The 17,253-nt window shown below is 51.0% G+C and overlaps 1 protein-coding gene across 4 annotated transcripts in view; it reads left to right on the top strand.

Moving 5' to 3' along the window:
* The window catches only part of LOC114853171 (sodium channel protein type 4 subunit alpha-like), a 69,682-nt gene that overhangs the window by 42,562 nt on the left and 9,867 nt on the right, over nucleotides 1–17,253 (top strand). For 3 of the 4 annotated variants that reach the window (XM_029146215.3, XM_029146213.3, XM_029146214.3), the window contains exons 18-27: nucleotides 568–729; nucleotides 808–1,002; nucleotides 4,401–4,541; nucleotides 4,620–4,740; nucleotides 4,818–4,999; nucleotides 9,170–9,293; nucleotides 13,725–13,879; nucleotides 14,086–14,259; nucleotides 15,570–15,692; nucleotides 16,748–17,023. In XM_029146215.3, the coding sequence (XP_029002048.1) occupies nucleotides 568–729; nucleotides 808–1,002; nucleotides 4,401–4,541; nucleotides 4,620–4,740; nucleotides 4,818–4,999; nucleotides 9,170–9,293; nucleotides 13,725–13,879; nucleotides 14,086–14,259; nucleotides 15,570–15,692; nucleotides 16,748–17,023 (1,653 nt within the window). The remainder of the gene's footprint in view (nucleotides 1–567; nucleotides 730–807; nucleotides 1,003–4,400; nucleotides 4,542–4,619; nucleotides 4,741–4,817; nucleotides 5,000–9,169; nucleotides 9,294–13,724; nucleotides 13,880–14,085; nucleotides 14,260–15,569; nucleotides 15,693–16,747; nucleotides 17,024–17,253) is intronic. The other variant, XM_055508069.1, reaches the window with a different exon arrangement.

Genomic DNA, 17,253 nt, shown 5'->3' with positions numbered 1-17,253 from the left:
ACGCGTGGTGGACGTGTGTCAGCGCTGAGGACGCGATGATTGGCCGACTTCGCTGACAAACGAGGACGGTGGCTGGCAACATGGAGCCCCGATGCATGGAGCCACGCTTGATGCCTCGTCCTCGTCTGTCGCTGTGGATCCCTCTAAGTGTCACTCTGGGTATTGTCAAGTTCTGCCAGAGGCCAACACTCAACAAACACTCGCTTGTTCCTCACTTTGCTTCTTTGTTTCCTTTACTCTTGTGTCTTTTCATTCTGTTATTTCTTCATTTCGTGTTCACTGTCTCTCGGATGTTTTCCTTCCCTCCTCTGAGCATTATTAGGTTTGATTATTTGTTCCTCTCGTTATTAAAGAAAGAGCACAGACCCAGTAAAGTTGACACCAGGGAGGTCTGGAAGCCGCCAGTTCAGTCAAACGTGTGCAGTTTATTCCCACTAAATGTTGATGATTGATGACGTTAGGTCACAGTGGGTTCGGTCTTGGGATGACAGCTGTCAGAGGTCCGGCGGTGCTTCTGTGTGGATGATCTGCCGACCGCTCACTAACTAGTAACACTTCCTCCTCCAGCTGCGCGTGTTCAAGCTCGCTCGCTCGTGGCCGACCCTCAACACCCTGATCAAGATCATCGGGAACTCCATGGGCGCCCTGGGGAACCTGACCCTGGTGCTCGCCATCATCGTCTTCATCTTCGCTGTGGTCGGCATGCAGCTGTTTGGAAAGAACTACCAGGTAAAGTCTGACCTCTGACCTCTGACCTCTGAAAAGGCAGGTCCTGTAGGTGAAGCCTCTGTCGCGTCTCTCCTCCAGGACTGCGTGTGTAAGATCTCCAAGGACTGCACGCTTCCTCGCTGGCACATGAAGGACTTCTTCCACTCGTTCCTCATCGTCTTTAGGGTTCTGTGTGGCGAGTGGATCGAGACCATGTGGGACTGTATGGAGGTGGCGGGTCAGCCGCTCTGCATCCTCGTCTTCATGCTGGTCATGGTCATCGGAAACCTGGTGGTGAGTGACCTTTGACCTCTGACGTGACCGTGTTGTCTGCTTTACTACGAAGCATGGAGGCGAGCGCGGTGTTGCTGTGTGGACCTCTCCTCTGGGTTTTCACATCCTTCTGTAGCTTTAAAGGCACAGCGGTGCTGTTAAGTGAGTCTGTCCCACATTCAGCGTCTTCTCCCATGAGACTGATCATCAGTGGCTTCGTTTTCTCGTCTTGCCTTTCTTCTGATAATTATCTACCGTCTCATCTTGCAGCCTCATCCCAGACACACTCACTTGTTTGTGTAGAGGTCGTTTGCCCAGCCCCTCCGTGACCTTTGACCCAATCACATCAGAGTTACAGTCTGCCCATGTGTGTGTTCTGACCCAACGGAGGTTGAAACTGGAGATGAGACCTGTTATCTGACGTCATATGATGCAACTTTGCTTCGTTTCAGTCCACAATTAAAAAAACAACAATGAATGCGGCTCCGTCTGCACGTTCAGCTCAGACATGTTGATACAACATATGTGTTTGTGTGTAAAAAAATTTGGGAACCACTATTATCAGCCCCCAAAAAGACTGATGACGCCGCAGCACGTTTCCTGTAAAACCACAGCATGTTACATGAAGAAAATTATTCTAATCTTTATTGGGCCAGAAAGTGTGAAGGGAGCCACACAAAGAAAACAACATGCTTCTGCTCACATTTTCATTTTGTTTCTTCTTTGTCTGCTTCCAGTCATTTCAGTATTAATAAACAGTGAAGGGGGTTTTTATATTCAGCACCAGCAGATCGTGAAGTGAGAACATCCCGTTCATCTGTGTAGCTTAATGGGCTCACGGACATTTAATAACAGAGTTACCAGACTATGAACACTGACCTGAGGTCAGAAACAGCCTCAGTGTGAAGGCATTTATGCAGCATGTGAGACTAGCTGTTCATCAACGCTGCAGATGCTCCAGCTGCTGCTCTACTGCTGAAGGTGCTCGACCTTTAACCTGGACAGGAAACCGTCGGTTCTGCTTTTACAATGAAAGGCTAGAATTCACCTTGTGTTGAAGCAGGTGAGAAGCTGTTCATGACAAACGAGCGGCTTCATGTGTTTCCCTGAGCCAGCAATTCAGCAGCAGCAGCACACCTGCCAGGAGACCCTCCTCTTCTTCCTCCTCCTACTCCTCCTGTTCCTGCTCCTCCTGCTCCTCCCCCCACTCCTAATGCTGCTCCTCCTTCTGCTCCTCTTCTTCCTCCTCCTACTCCTGCTCCTCCCCCTACTCCTCCTGCTCCTGCTCCTCCTTCTCCTACTCCTCCTGCTCCTCCTCCTCCTTCTGCGTCCCTGCTTCTCCTGTTTATTTCAGCTCCTCTCCTCCCGTGTTTTCCTCTGTGTCGTGTATTTACGGGCTTTACTCATCAAACCACTTGTGAGCGGATGAAGAGTGCGTCTCCTCCTCCCTCTCTACTCTCCACTGGTCCTCTATGGTTTGTTTGTGTAGCAGTCTTTTCTCCCATGAGGCTTCTCTCATGGGGGTTTGTTGTGACGAGGACAGACCCAGAAACAGATCATGTTACTGCTCATTCATCACCAAGCAGCTGTCTGTGTGCACTGCTTCCAGGTTCCTCCTCCTCCTCCTCCTCCCTGAGCAGAGCTTCTGTCTGGTTCAGACCCAAATGTTTGCACAAGGAAACTCTTTAGCTTAATGACAATGACTCTACTTAAGGATTCATCAGTTGAAAATGTGTTAAAGATCAAAAAGCAGATGCAACTAAATAAATACATAAAATGTAGAAAAGCTAATTGCTAAGATCGACTAACGTCTTGCATGCAATTGCATTGCATGCATTGTGGGGGATCAGGTGGTTGTCTGCTCTGCACACACATCTCCCTTCTGACTATCTGGTCTTATGGGGTTTCCCCCCCAGAGCAGCAGGGCTTTTCCAGATCGCCTCTGAACCAGTTTAAACCATTTCATTCTCAATAAATTTCCAGCTTAGGACGACGTGGGTCATAAACCATGTTCCAGCAGTAGCAGCGATCGATAACCAGTAATTCATGACACGAGTGTCTGCAGGCGTCCAGCTCTACAAGCTGCTGATCGGCCACTAATATAGAACATAACCAGTTTCTTCAGCAGCAACAGACCTTAAAGCAGCAATAAATCAAGTTACTGTGTGATCTGACAGATATGAGTCAATGGGACAAATCCACAAAGATGAATCAGTTCTGCAGTTACCATAAGATTTACGCAGCGTTTCAGCCTCGCTTTGGTTTTCTGGTCCAACAGTTTCCAGCTGTAATGATTAGTTAATTTCTCAGGAAGAAGCCTTCACTGGTTCATGAGCATGTTGTATTTCTACACAGCCAGATTGTATTACTAATCTAAATTACTAATTACTAATCATATTAAACACAAAACATGACAGAACTGACTAAACTAACCAAAGTGACCCAGTCGCTGGCAGGCAAAAGTACTGACGCACATATTTACCTGCAGGTTAAGCGGGTACGAGGTCAAAGGTCGTCTCGGCGCTGTGTGAGTGGTTATTGGAAAGCAAGGTCATTGGCCCTGTGTTGGCCAATCAACCCCATTGATCTATTGGCGTTGGGAGCAGGTTGCAGCCAATCAGATGAAGCTGTTGATCACAGCACATCAATACACACAGTCACACACTGACTCGCTCAGTTTAGCCTTTAATTAGTTCATTTATTTTTTTTTTTATTACAAGAAACTGGAATAAAATGAACATGAATGTAAACACGTGCCAATTGAGATTAAAGCCTTCAGGTGACTTAATCATTGACACTTTTATTGTGTTAAAGCCTGTGAAGTTTAATAATCCACACAAACAAACAGTGGGTTTCCTCCAGGCATCGAATGGGACATTCTCCACTGTGAAGGCAGACACAGTGACACAGCATGTGGATCATGCCCGACACCAATCAGTGTGAGGTCAACTTTCACCTGCAGCAGCTGCCTAAATAATGCAACAGACGACAGGAAGCTGTCACCGGATCAGCTGTGGTTAAAGAGAAGCAGCTCCACTCAGTCAGCGATCAGTTACTAGATCAGGATTCGGCACACGCTGATTAGTTGACCTGCACTAGAGGACCGAAACATCTGGAGGAGTCTGATCCAGCTGCTTCTGCCACTCACGGGACGCTGTCAACCTTTAGATGGATGATGTCATGGTTCCTACAGATGTTTGTGGTCCTGAGAGGACGGGTCCTGATGACTGTCGTGGTCCCTGGACGTCTCGTCCTGCGCCCGAATGACGCTGACATCTGCTCTGTGAAGGAACAACCGGGATCGTTGTTCTGCTGAATTAGTCCGATTAGTCCGCCGTGGTTCTGGTCATTGCCACTGGGCTGCATGTGATGATGTCATCTGTCCTCTCATCCTAAACCTAAACCTTCTCTCTTTGCAGCTGCTCAACCTCTTCCTGGCTCTGCTCCTCAGCAGCTTCAGCTCTGACAACCTGTCAGCCCCGGACGACGACGGCGAGATGAACAACCTGCACATCGCCATCCACAGGATCACCAGAGGCCTGGGCTGGTGCCGCAGACAGGTGCCACAGACACCCGGGCCCGGGCCACGGCGCGGCCGCGGCGCTGCCCTGACGCTACTTTTGCTCTGTGTGACGCAGGTGGTGGATTTCTTCAACGGCAACCTGAAGCGGCGCCGTCAGAAGCGGAAAGAGGCCAAAGCCATGTTGAAGCTGAAGCGGCTGAGCACCATCCACACGGAGGCCAACGGGGCCGTGATAGGTGCAGCGCCTCCCCGATGCCTGCAGGACAATTCATGACTGTACCATGAAACTGATTAATGTTTTCGGCTTTCTCAGGCCGTCACGTGGAGAAGTACGTGGCTCCAGAGGACGACAGCTACATGACAAACCCAAACCTGACCATCAGCGTCCCCATCGCCCCCGGAGAGTCCGACGTGGAGGAGGAAGAGGAGGAGGAGGAGGAAGAGGGGGAGGAGGAGGAGGAGGAGGGAGAGGAGGAGCAGACCGAGGAAGAGGAGGTACAGTAGGAGGGGGGGGTGTGATGAGGTGTGAGAGTGTGAGGGTCCACGTTAGACATTAGCCCCGCCCACCACCACCACTGTTTGGCTCCTCCCTCCCAGGAAGCACCTGGTTTCACCTGACGGAGCCTTAAACCGCAATAGAACGACTCAGAGTCAACGACATCACGTTATGAGCTGCACACGTCTATTAGTGTGTGTGTTTGTGTGCGTGTTCTTCATTTGTGTGTGTTTGTGCACGTGTTCTTCATCCTTGTGTTTGTGTGCGTGTTCTTTATCTGTACGTTAGTAAGCGTGTTCTTCATCCACGTGTCTCTGGGACAGATTTCCCCATGAATTGCCAGGTTGTGCATGGAGGCAGGATCTGAGCTCCAGTTCTCTCCTTGTCCAACGCGAAACGACACATTTGTGTCACGCTCCGTATCCGTGTGTGTGTTTGTGTACACACCTGTGCTGATTCACTTCATCATCACCTCTCCTCTTTAATCATCCTCTGCACCTGTGTTCTCTCTCTGCCTCGGTCTGTGTGCTGGGATCTGTGCAGCGGTTTCCAACCTGAGGGTCGCAACCCCCTCAGGTGACGCCCTGAGACACGGAGCAGCTGCTTTTATTTCACTTGATGGGTTGGATGTGAGCTGCTTCCGTTGCTGCATATTTCTAGTTGCACAAACTCAAATTGGTCACATGACCTGAGCTACAGACGCCTGACGAGAGGAGCTGCAACAACAAAGTTACCTGAACAAAAACCCCTTTCTGCTCCTTCCATTCAGATTCATCTAAGAGGCACCAACCCTTTGACTTAGCATTTCATTAGCCTCTCCTCTCAGCTCACTAATCATCAGCTTGGCCTGTGTGGCTGAACTGGAGGAATGATGCCTGGATGATCTCTGTTTGGAAACCGGTGACAGAGAAAGGCATTGTGTGTGGAAACGTCCATTCTGTGTTAATCTTCCATCTGTTCACAAGGCTGACAGCTTCACAAGCAGCCGTGACGACGCTGCGCGTCATCCCTGACTAATCCGGGCTCCTACCTTTACGCACACACAGCTGTTTCTGCTGTGAGTAATACGCATGCCGCTTTGTTATCTCCTAAATTATTGATGTGCTGGTTGTTTGTGGCGAGCGTCCTTGCCGGCTCAGCAGCTTCATCATGGAATGATTTTTTATTATTTCAAACAATATGTGGCGGCCAGCGTGTGACCTAGATAGGCGGCTGAATAATGTACCAGCCGTTAGTCAGCACCTCGGCTCAGATGCAGGAAACTGCAGCGGAGCAGAAACGGTTCACCTGGAGATCCCTGACACAAGTCTGAGATGCGATATGTGACCTGGATTCCCGAGGTGGTCTCTCCCCGGCCCAGGCGGGGGAGGCAGATGGCCGCCCAGGCGGGGGAGGCAGATGGCCGCCCATGCGGGGGAGGCAGATGGACGCCCAGGCGGGGGAGGCAGATGGCCGCCCATGCGGGGGAGGCAGGTGGCCGCCCACCCTGGACCTGCTGCAGGTCTCCTCCGTATTATACAGAGCCTTCAGAAGAGCTAGGTCATCTGTTCTGTGTTTGCAACTCAGACCTCCTTCTATGCTGCTACATGCTGTTACTGTAGCTGTGACTTAGCTAACCCTCACCCAACCAGTCCAACTCAGGAGCAGCCTCTTTGACTTATTTCCTGCCTCTTTCATTTTTAATTTATCGCCTATGCGATGGTGTAGATTTCACAGCAGAGTGACACCTGTTCTAGTCCAACTGGAGCTTTATGCCTGGACCTGACCTCCATTGATTAGCACATAACTTTCATGGCTGGGATCTGACCTCTGACCTGCAAAGAGATGCTTTTTATGGCTGAGACACAACACCTGTCCCCTGGACACTAAGCCCTCGCAGGGCTTCACTGCTGCACATTTACAGACGCTTTCTTACGATGAGATGTTCAAACTCGCAGACCACCGTGCTGTGCTCAGATTGTGCAGGATAAGGTCCATAAACGACATGAGCAGAGGTAGAAGTCTCCAGCAATGAGCAGCGGCAGCAGCCAGCTCAGCTTGCATGTTAGTGATATGTGTTTGTTTAGCCTCAGTGCAGCCCTCAGTCCTCGTCCATCATCAGCACACGGCCATGATCCTCTGTATTTATAGCTGCCGGCTTGTCATCATGTGAGCATCGGTTCTTCTTACACTTGTCTATTGTCCTCATACATAATCATCATTCTTACTTAAAGCTACAATAAGTGGTTGGGCAGCACTCAACGCATTAGTGCCATTAAAAAAGCAACTAGGCCAGATAAGAGTTTGTTCATTAGTCAGTTTTGTAACTGAATGACGTGACTTCACGTGTGCAGCCCTGCAGGCTTTGGTTCGTGCTTTGTTCATTTGTTGAATATTTGTTGAATATTATTTATTTATGCTCCAGAGCAACTTAGTCAAAGATCAGCTCACGCCACAGCAAGCTGAAGGAACCCTCTGATCTCCCACGCGTGATGCAGGATGCGCAGTCATCTCCACCTGTCTCTCAGATGTCATTCCCTGTTTTCCCCATGCTGCCGTCCGCTCCCTCTCTCTCCACCGCGCTGTGTCACTCCCCCATCTCTCGTCTCCCTGCAGGTCTGTTGTGTGTAATTTATTTCCAGGACACAAACAGCTCACTGTAAATAGAAGCTGTGTTTGGTTATGTAATGATTAAATAGCTGACCCGAACTTTAATGGCTTCATAAATCACCCAGTGTTGTTTCACCGTCAACCCAGGTGGTCAACAGCCGAGGTCAAAGGTCGGAGCACAGAGTCGGCTTTTTGACCATCAGACTCTTTGCTCCTGCTGTGAGTGGACTGACCTCAGTGAAAGGACTGATTAGCTGCATGTCATCAGATTTTCATCATTACAAGATCACCTGACCTGGATCAGGAGAGCAGAAAGGCGGTTTAGAAAGGCGGCGTTTGTCTGATGTGGGATCAGGACTAGTCCGTACAGTACATCACACCTGAGCCTGTCACTTCAGTGTTCGTCCAGGTTCTGCTCTGCTCGACACCCGTCCGTTCCCAGCTGCTGACCTCTGACCCCTTTGAGGACCAGGATAACAATGTGCAGGTGTTGTCTGCAGGGCCAGGTGGTGGGGGAGTCCGGCTTTGATTCCTCCGGCCTGTTAGCAAATGGTGGACATCAAAACCTCCTGCTCTGCTCTGAAGACTTACATCAGAGCCGCTGCGTGAGATCCTGTAACACAAACCATGAGCCGCTGCTGACGGGGAAGTGATGGGAGAAGCCAGCAGTAATCAGCCTTACTTTGGTAGAAGAAATCACATTACACGTGATTTATAACCCAGCAGCCTGTGAATGTGTTTCATGCCTTCAGCTCTTCGCCGGCTCCACAATAGAAACCGCTTATGAATAGAAATGCATTTAAAGCTCTCATTACAGATGTCAACTGTCAGGAAGTTTTCTGCACAAAGCTGCTGCGTCTGTGCGTGTTACATTATCCGGCTTTTTGTGGCTGTCTCCTCGCGTGTGTGTGTTCCAGGCTGCCGGTGACGGTGTATTCATGAGCTGGCTGTTGACTCAGGTAGTTAGCTCACCTGTCCACATACACACACCCCTGCTGTGTCTTTGTCCTGCCAAATGCTCCTTCCTCGGCCGAGTACCGTGTCCTCTCGTCCCTTTGTGAGGGTAAACTCCCATGATGCTCAGCAAACGGGGCTTTGAAGTCAGCTGGGGGAGCGGGCGAAGGGGGATTTCCTGATGGGTGCGTTTGTTGGTCCGTCTGATTTCCCAGCTCAGATGCCGGTTCATTATGTAACATTAAATCTGACTCATTCAGCTCTGACTGCAGCCAAATGATGCTGACGCTCACACAGTAACACTGTTGATGGAGTTGTTAATCTTCACTGGACTGTACGGGTCCATTAAAACAGAGAACAGCCGAGTTTCTCCCTGTAAAACTTTGACCATTGACTGTGGCCAGTAAGTACCGACGTCTGTGCTCAGCAACAACAAGGCTAGGCTTGTTTAGCCTCCGTGTGGGGACGAAGGGAGGACTGGCTCCATTTCTATCTGACCTTGAGTCAAAAGCATCAAAATATTCAAATTCTGATTTTGCCTATTATGAATAATACAGCTTCCTGATGAGGGTTTTATGTAGATTTCAGAGTTTTGTTTCTAATTTGTCACTCGTGTCTTCATGCAGCAGAAGGACATCGTCAGCCTGTCAGAGGGCAGCACCGTGGACCTGAGGAAGCCCGGCGAGGAAGAGGACGAGTACTCAGAGATGGCTGAAGAGGCCATGGATCCTGACAACTGCTTCCCAGACAGTAAGTACACATTCATCTACAACGGCTTCCAGGAAGAGTCCATTCAGCCTAATGAGGCTGAACTTCGCTTCAGGCTGAACCTTCAGGAGAAGGAGCCAACGATCCGTCCCGTCAGGCGTGACATGCATAAACGAGCCTCTACATACAGACATACAAGCAGCCGCGGCACCGTGTAATGTGCTTCTAACCACGAGCACATGCCCCAATACCTTCATAATGAGATTTATGATCCCACACTGACTAACCCAGGTGAAAAGCAAACAGCTCGCGTCCTTCCTGACTCAGCCCGTTTCCTGCTGGAGCAGTGATTTGTCTTGGACACAGTTCAGCTCAGCTGAGTCGTAGAGGGGACGTAGTGGGGGAACACCAGCGTCAGCCAATGAAACCTGAGGTAACACTGTCATGACCTTCAGCTACCACATTAATTTCTGTTTCTATGCAGATGACACACAGCTGTACGGTTCCATATATACATCTCTATCTCTATCAGCTTTTTTCTACTATGCGATAAGAACACGAAACAGAAGCAAACGCATTAGTGATGATACTAATTATGATTCATGGGTTTTTGCTGTGCCCCTGTGGAAACATCATTCCAGCTGGTTGGACTAATGCGTTGGGTTGTTTTCTGTTTCAGTTTCTGTTGATGGCAAAACAACAGAAAACTGTATGAAGGTGTTTTTAGGTGATCAGAGCTGCTTTTCATCAATTTGTCGTCACGGTCTCTGTCTGGTTGTTGTTTTATTTTTTATAGCTAAATGCACAGCGTAAACACACAGCTGGAATCCTCGGCCCAGTCAATGCGTCTCCTCCTGTCCCGCCGACCCGGGAGTGGGGCCTGTAAATGTCGGTGCCCAGGGGCCCATTTTATCATACGACCCGTCCCACCTCCCACTTGCCCCAATACTTTCATAATGAGATTTATGATCCTGTTCCAACGCACCCAGGTGAGAGGCATGCTGGTGTCCTCCTGACTCAGCAGCAGAGATTTGTGTGTTTGCAGATGAGCTTAGCCAGCGACACAGAGGGACGTTATTAGTTCACGTCGTCTCACACCTGAATCAAATCTTACACGAGAGACAGGAATTTACGTTGTTGAACTACAGTGTTTTATTTTTCAGGTTTTTCCCTCGTTGCCTTCTTCTGAAGGTAACGAGGTTAAAAAAGGCTGCGACAGAATCGGGTCAGGCAGCTGGAAACCCCTCCACAGAACAAACACAGCCAGCACCTGCACCAGGAGTCCAGACGTAGCACAAAGTTCTGTACTTTTCATTCGTTCAGGCTGAGAGCACGCGCTGTTACACAACGTGAAGCCAGAACGTCCCGTTAGTTCCTCGCTTCACGTGGAACGCAAGTTCAACGCTGTGTGGTAAAATGCAGAGTTTTAGCCTCATAACATATAATAATATTCACACACATCAATAATAAAGCTAATAGAGACTGGACTAAGACACAGCGGTTCGGCAATCCAATGATGCCTCCAGAGTCAAAGCAGAGCCGCGCCTGCTTCCTGTACGAGGCTCGGATGAAGGCGCCTGCCACGCACCAGATGTTCTATTAGCTTTGATTCATTTACAAGATTGATGCGACCATCGAAAAGTGTCCCAACACGCCGCACGGTTCCTCCTGATTCAGCAGAGTCCCCCACAGTGGGCGGACCGACTCGGATCACCAGCACAAGAGGGATTCCTCTGCGCCGCAGCTTTGTCACCGGCACATGTGTAACAGTTAGCAGGAAGCAGAGGAATAACGAGGGACGAGATGGAGGAGAGAAAAGAACCGGGAGCTTCGTCTTCATTAAGGCCAAGACCAGAACGACTGACAGAGGCGGAAGCAGAACCAGAGGTGATACCACCGACCAGTTGCCTGGACCAGAACCACCAGTTTGCTGACACAGCAGCGTTCATGGTTCCAGCGAGTCGGGCCAGCTGCTGTAAAGCTGGGCCAGAGAAACAACAGCAGCAGCTGCGTTGCTTTGGCCATCTGGACGTTGGGCTCAGCTGGACTCACACTCAGCCAGATGTTTAGAAACGTAGCATTCAGGAGGTTCTGGTTGTCAAAGCTCGGCCCTCATCAGCTGAGCATGAAGCTTCTCCAGAACGAACCATTTGGGCCAGCTCAGTTTCTTTCTGATTATCCTCCACCATCAGGTGAACCACCTCCCTGCATCACCTTGTTGTCCTTCAGGTTTAGTTTCCTCCTGTGTCCATAGATCACCGTGTGAGAATTTGCTTAAGTCTGTGTTTTTCCCTGCGTCTTTTTTGGATGTGACTGATTGTGCTTGTGTGTTCCTCCTTGCTGTGATTACAAAGCACCTCCCTGCTGCTGACTGTGTGTGTGTGTGTGTGTGTGTGTGTGTGTGTGTGTGTGTGTGTGTGTGTGTGTGTGTGTGTGTGTGTGTGTGTGTGTGTGTGTGTGTGTGTGTGTGTGTGTGTGTGTGTGTGTGTGTTGGCCTGAATGCTTGCTCTCCCCCGCTGCTAATTATTCAACACACGAGAGAGGAAAGTCTGTCGTAGCTGGGAAGTCTCAGCGAGCAGCGCTAACGAGTCGCAGAGCTGCAGCGTGACTCTGGTTTTATTTGTGACTGTTGGAGGAATCGTCAGCGCCGCCTCACACGCTGAGCTCAGGATGGACTCACTAGAGTGTTCCTAAAACCATTTGCCCACACGGAAAGGGGAGCAGGATACAAGAGCCCAAGCCCAAACAGCAGCAGTGTGTGTGGACGTGGTACAATCAGAGTTCACTGACACGCCAGCGTATCTGAGCTGACAGCGAGCGGCACATTAGCTGCCCCATTAGGCGTCTAAATGCCAGCTCATCGGTAATACAGGGCTGCAACCACAAGATTACCAGGACACGTCTGAGCGTGTGTGGACCCAGACATGAAGCTGCCCCCAGATGTGGAGCTTCCCCCAAACATAGAGCTGCCCCCAGATGTGGAGCTTCCCCCAAACATAGAGCTGCCCCCAGATGTGGTGCTTCCCCCAAACATAGAGCTGCCCCCAGATGTGGAGCTTCCCCCAAACTGAGCTGCCCCCAGATGTGGAGCTTCCCCAAACTGAGCTGCCCCCAAACATAGAGCTGCCCCCAGATGTGGAGCTTACATCAGACATGGAGCTGCCCCCAGATGTGGAGCTTCCCCCAAACTGAGCTGCCCCCAGATGTGGAGCTTCCCCAAACTGAGCTGCCCCCAGATGTAGAGCTACCCCCAAACATAGAGCTGCCCCTAGTTGTGGAGCTTACATCAGTCTTGGAGCTGCCACCAGATGTGGAGCTGCCCCCAAACTGAGCTGCCCCCAGACGTGGAGCTGCCCCCAAACATAGAGCTGCCCCTAGTTGTGGAGCTTACATCAGTCTTGGAGCTGCCACCAGATGTGGAGCTGCCCCCAAACTGAGCTGCCCCCAGACGTGGAGCTGCCCCCAAACATAGAGCTGCCCAAAGACATGGAGCTTCCATCAGTCGTGGAGCTGCCCCCAGATGTGGAGTTTCCCCCAGACGTAGAGCTGCCCAAGACGTGGAGCTGCCCCCTGCGAAGTGAGGACCGATGGTGGTGAAGGGAAGCAGACTCTGTGATTGCGCCAGATACTCGACACATGTCATTTTTACATTTGGGGCAGGTCCTTGAAAATTCTTGTGAAGTTTAGTAATGTACACTCCAGGATCCTGAATCTAATGAAAACATCTGCTTCATTCATTTTCCCCTGGAGGTTTCTCTGGAAGCCAGTTGAGCTCCTCTCTGTGATTGCAGCGTCCGCCTGCCTCTGTAATTAGTGCTCTGATTACCCCAGCTTTCTGTTTCCATGGTGACTAATAGGCTTTTTCCCCGATACACTGGTTGAGTAATCTAATGAAAACAAGCGAGTGGTAATTCGACACCCAGTCAGCCCACTTGGCAGAGTTATTACACCCCTGCTCCACAGAACCAGGCCATCGGCCCGTTAAACTCTGTGGAGCTGGGCCTCAGCTTGTCCGGACCTGCTTTGGGTTTACCGTCGGGTCCTAAACCAGGGGAAGCAGGAAACCTCTGTCGGTTGCTACAGTGGCTAGTGAACTGAGCTTTGAAGATGATGCCGTAAAACCATGTTGCTCGTTATGACTGTCTGAGTCAATTACTGTTGTGCAGCATCTGAATCTGTTCAGTGTCGCGCTGGTCAGTGAACAGTAAGTGTTTATCTGCATGTGTGTCTGATCCAAAGTAGCTTTAACTACAGCAGAGTCCTGGAGCTTGAGCTTCTGATGCCATGCGTGCTCACATCTTGCTTAAAGGCAGCTCAGCAGCAAACTCCACACCTGAGACCTTTCAGTTGCAGGAGCTGCTGCCTGCAGGCGTCCCGCAGAAGCTGCAGCCGGTGCACGTGTGTTGCGTGTCGGTGCTACCGACGTGCCCTGGAGCACGGCACAGGCTAAGCTCTCCTCTGTGTCGCCCTCAGTGTGCGTCGCCAGGTTCCAGTGCTGCGACATCGACACCTCGGCAGGACTGGGTCAGCTGTGGTGGAAGCTGAGGAAGACCTCGTACCAGATCGTGGAGCACAGCTGGTTCGAGTCCTTCATCATCTTCATGATCCTGCTCAGCTCCGGAGCTCTGGTCAGTCTCCACACCTTCACTTCAGCTTCACTGTGGAGTAAACACCCAGAACTGGACGAGAAACTTTGGTTTAATTCATGTTTCATACGAATACAGCAGTTTTAGTTTTATTTTACTTTCATCGTCTGACTTTAAATTTGTGGGGTTTGATTTGTTGTGTCCAAAGCTTTTCCTGTCGCTGTAGTAAAGTCTCCGTCTCCCTCCAGGCCTTTGAGGACATCTACATCGAGCAGAGGAGGGTGATCAAGGTGGTGCTGGAGTTCGCAGACAAGATCTTCACCTACATCTTTATCCTGGAGATGATGCTCAAGTGGCTGGCGTACGGCTTCAAGAAGTACTTCACCAACTACTGGTGCTGGCTCGACTTCCTCATCGTAGATGTGAGTTCAGTCTAGTTTAACCTGTTTAACGTCAGCAAGAGGTGGTCGACCAGGTGATGAAGCACAGAACAGGAAACGGACGCACTCGCAGCCTTTCTTCTCGCTTTCTCTCTCCCTAGCTCTTTCTCCGTCTTTTTCTCTCTCCCTCTCTCGCCCTATCCCTCCTCCTACTCTCTACCCCTCCCTCTGTCTCTATTCCTCCTCTCTCCTTCCTACCTCCCTCCCTCTCCTCCTCCATCCCTCTCTCGCCCTATCCCTCCTCCCACTCTCTACCCCTCCCTCTGTCTCTATTCCTCCTCTCTCCCTCCCTGTCTTACTTCCTCCCTTTCTTTCCCTCTCTCTATCCCTCCCTCCCTCCGTCATTATTCCTCCTCTCTACCTTCCTACCTCCCTCCCTCTCCTCCTCCATCCCTCTTTCGCCCTATCCCTCCCTACCTCCCATTCTCTAGCCCTCTCTCTGTCTCTATTCCTCCTCTCTCCCTCCCTGTCTTACTTCCTCCCTTTCTTTCCCTCTCTCTATCCTTCCCTCCCTCACTTCCCCCCTCTCTCGTCCTATTTCTCCCCCCTTTCTACTCCTCCTCTATCCTTCCCTCTCTTACTCTCTCCCTCTCTCGCCCTATTCCTCCCTCCGTCTCTGGGTGTTGTCCACCTGGCGTCCTCCATTGTCGGAGCAGATGCCGCTGATGTCATCATCAGACCCCGTTCCCTGGTTTCTCTGCCCGTCTCTCAGTGCTTGTCTAACCCGCGCTCTGCAGATCTCAGTGCTGGGTTTGCTGGCTGAGTTCGCCTCTGTGGACCAGATTGCCACCATGCGGGTGCTGAGGACGTTGAGGGCCCTGCGTCCTCTCCGGGCCGCGTCCCGCTTCGCTGGTATCAGGGTAAGAATCGGGCGAAGGCCCGGAGCTGACCTGACATGGGTGGTGAGGGTGGAGCGCTGTGTGCTTTGCTTGCTGGTTCTAGAGGGTTTTAGATGCGCTCTGGTTCTGGCATCAGGAGAGCTCCTGCACCAGACTGATATGAAGGGATGTGATTCCACGTCTGTTCCAGTTCAGTCCAAGGCACAGAGTCCTGGTCAAAGCTGTGATGACACAACCTGCTTTTCTCTTCTGCAGCGGTGGCTCCAGATTAACTTCAGTTCTGTCCCAACAGTCTTCATTCCTTCACAGGGACCAGCTGGCTTCTGTCCCGCTGGTCCAGGATCAGCGCCTTTCTCTCCCACTTTGTCTTCTATTAGACTAGATGCTAACAGTCCTGCTTCTGTCTTTCTCTGTCTGTTTCTGTGCCTTTCCTCCGCTTTCTCTCTCCTCCAGGTCTCATTGGTCAGTTTGGTGGCCAACACTTTGGGCTATTCAGACTTAGCAGCCATCAAATCCCTGCGGACGCTTCGGGCCCTGCGGCCCCTCAGAGCCCTCTCCAGATTTGAAGGCATGAGGGTAAGAGTCAGTATTAGGAATCGAACTCACCTGGGCACCAGCACATCTTCTAGCCTGCTGTCTGAAGGAAATGAACCAAAACCATCTTCACATTTTGCACAATCAGACAGAACAGACGCTGATCTGGGCTCCTCTGGGCGGCCATCTGCCTCCACCACTCGCGGTTTGTGGGACCAGTAGCTCTGAGACACATGTGGGAGAACAGGCTGGGGCCTCCACCTCAGTCCCACAGACACATTAATTCATTAATGCGTGAACCTGCGCCTAGTGAAATACCAGGCTTGGTGTGAGGCGCCGACCCTCAGTCGGGCACGTTGTGAGCTATCCTCCTGCTCTCAGCCTCTCTGCCTCTTTGTGCTTTGGTGAGTCACTGTCAGACGAGGCGCTGCTCAGAACACGTTCTATTAGTAATTAGGGACTGAAGCCTGTTACATGATGTCGGTGCCCAGGTGTGTTTCAAAGGACTGATGGCCTCTTCCCTCCTCCTGTCAGACTCCACTCCATCTCCTCCTTTCCTCATTCTGATTCTCTTTCTTTCACACTCAGTCCAAAGTTCTTATATTAAAGACGTCTCGTGATCAGGGAGGAAACCTGGACCCACTCATCAGTATTACTGTTGGTGTCCTGCAGCCGTTTTCCGTTTCACACAGAACCGGTAAAACGTTCTCCCAGCATCGATCCAGGTCAAAGGACCCCAACTCTCTCCCCCTATGAACTCTCTTGCTAGTTTAGTCCTCTGCTCTCTGCACCCTGCTGCTCGCTCAGCGTGGGATTGTGGGTAGAACCACCTTGTGGGTCTTTATGCAGACTGCTTGATTCCTGAGTGGGAACCTGTCCAGTACAAAGATCCAATCAGAACTGGCAAAAGATAAAACACTATCAGTGCCAATGTGCACGTTGTTCAGACCCACAGTCCAGACCCTGAGTGTTTCTGGCTCATTGATGTTCTGTAGGACTTTGATCATCGTCATGTTAAACACGTTAACCTCAGCAGGCGGCCTCCGCCGCGTTAGCGGCTGCAGGGTGTGTGTGACTGCTGCTCTGTGTCCGTGCAGGTGGTGGTCAACGCTCTGATCGGGGCCATCCCCTCCATCATGAACGTGCTGCTGGTCTGCCTCATCTTCTGGCTCATCTTCAGCATCATGGGCGTCAACCTGTTCGCCGGGAAGTTCGGCCGCTGCGTCAACCGCACCGGCTACGTGTACGAGGCCTCCTTCATCAACAACAAGTCCGATTGCCTGGCGCTCAACGACACCTCACTCTACTACTGGACCAAGGTCAAGGTGAACTTCGACAACGTGGGAGCAGGATACCTGGCTCTGCTGCAAGTGGTGAGAGACCGCGCGATCAGCTGTTTGTAGCGTCCAGGTAGAAACGTGAGACGAAGCAGAGCGAGTGATGGAGTCCTCACCTGAACAATGATGTGAGGACAGACTGTGGGAGGATTGACTTCTTGCCTCCTCCCTCCGCTCTTTTCCTTTCATTCCATCCATTTGCTGTCTTAATTTTCCTCCCACACCTGTTCTTCATCGCGCTCACTTTTGGCTTTTCCACTTGTCGG

The sequence above is a fragment of the Betta splendens genome, chromosome 4, assembly GCF_900634795.4.
Source record: "Betta splendens chromosome 4, fBetSpl5.4, whole genome shotgun sequence".
Lineage (NCBI taxonomy): Eukaryota > Metazoa > Chordata > Actinopteri > Anabantiformes > Osphronemidae > Betta > Betta splendens.
Note: the sequence above shows the minus strand (reverse complement) of the source record. Positions and strands in the feature narration are given on the sequence as shown.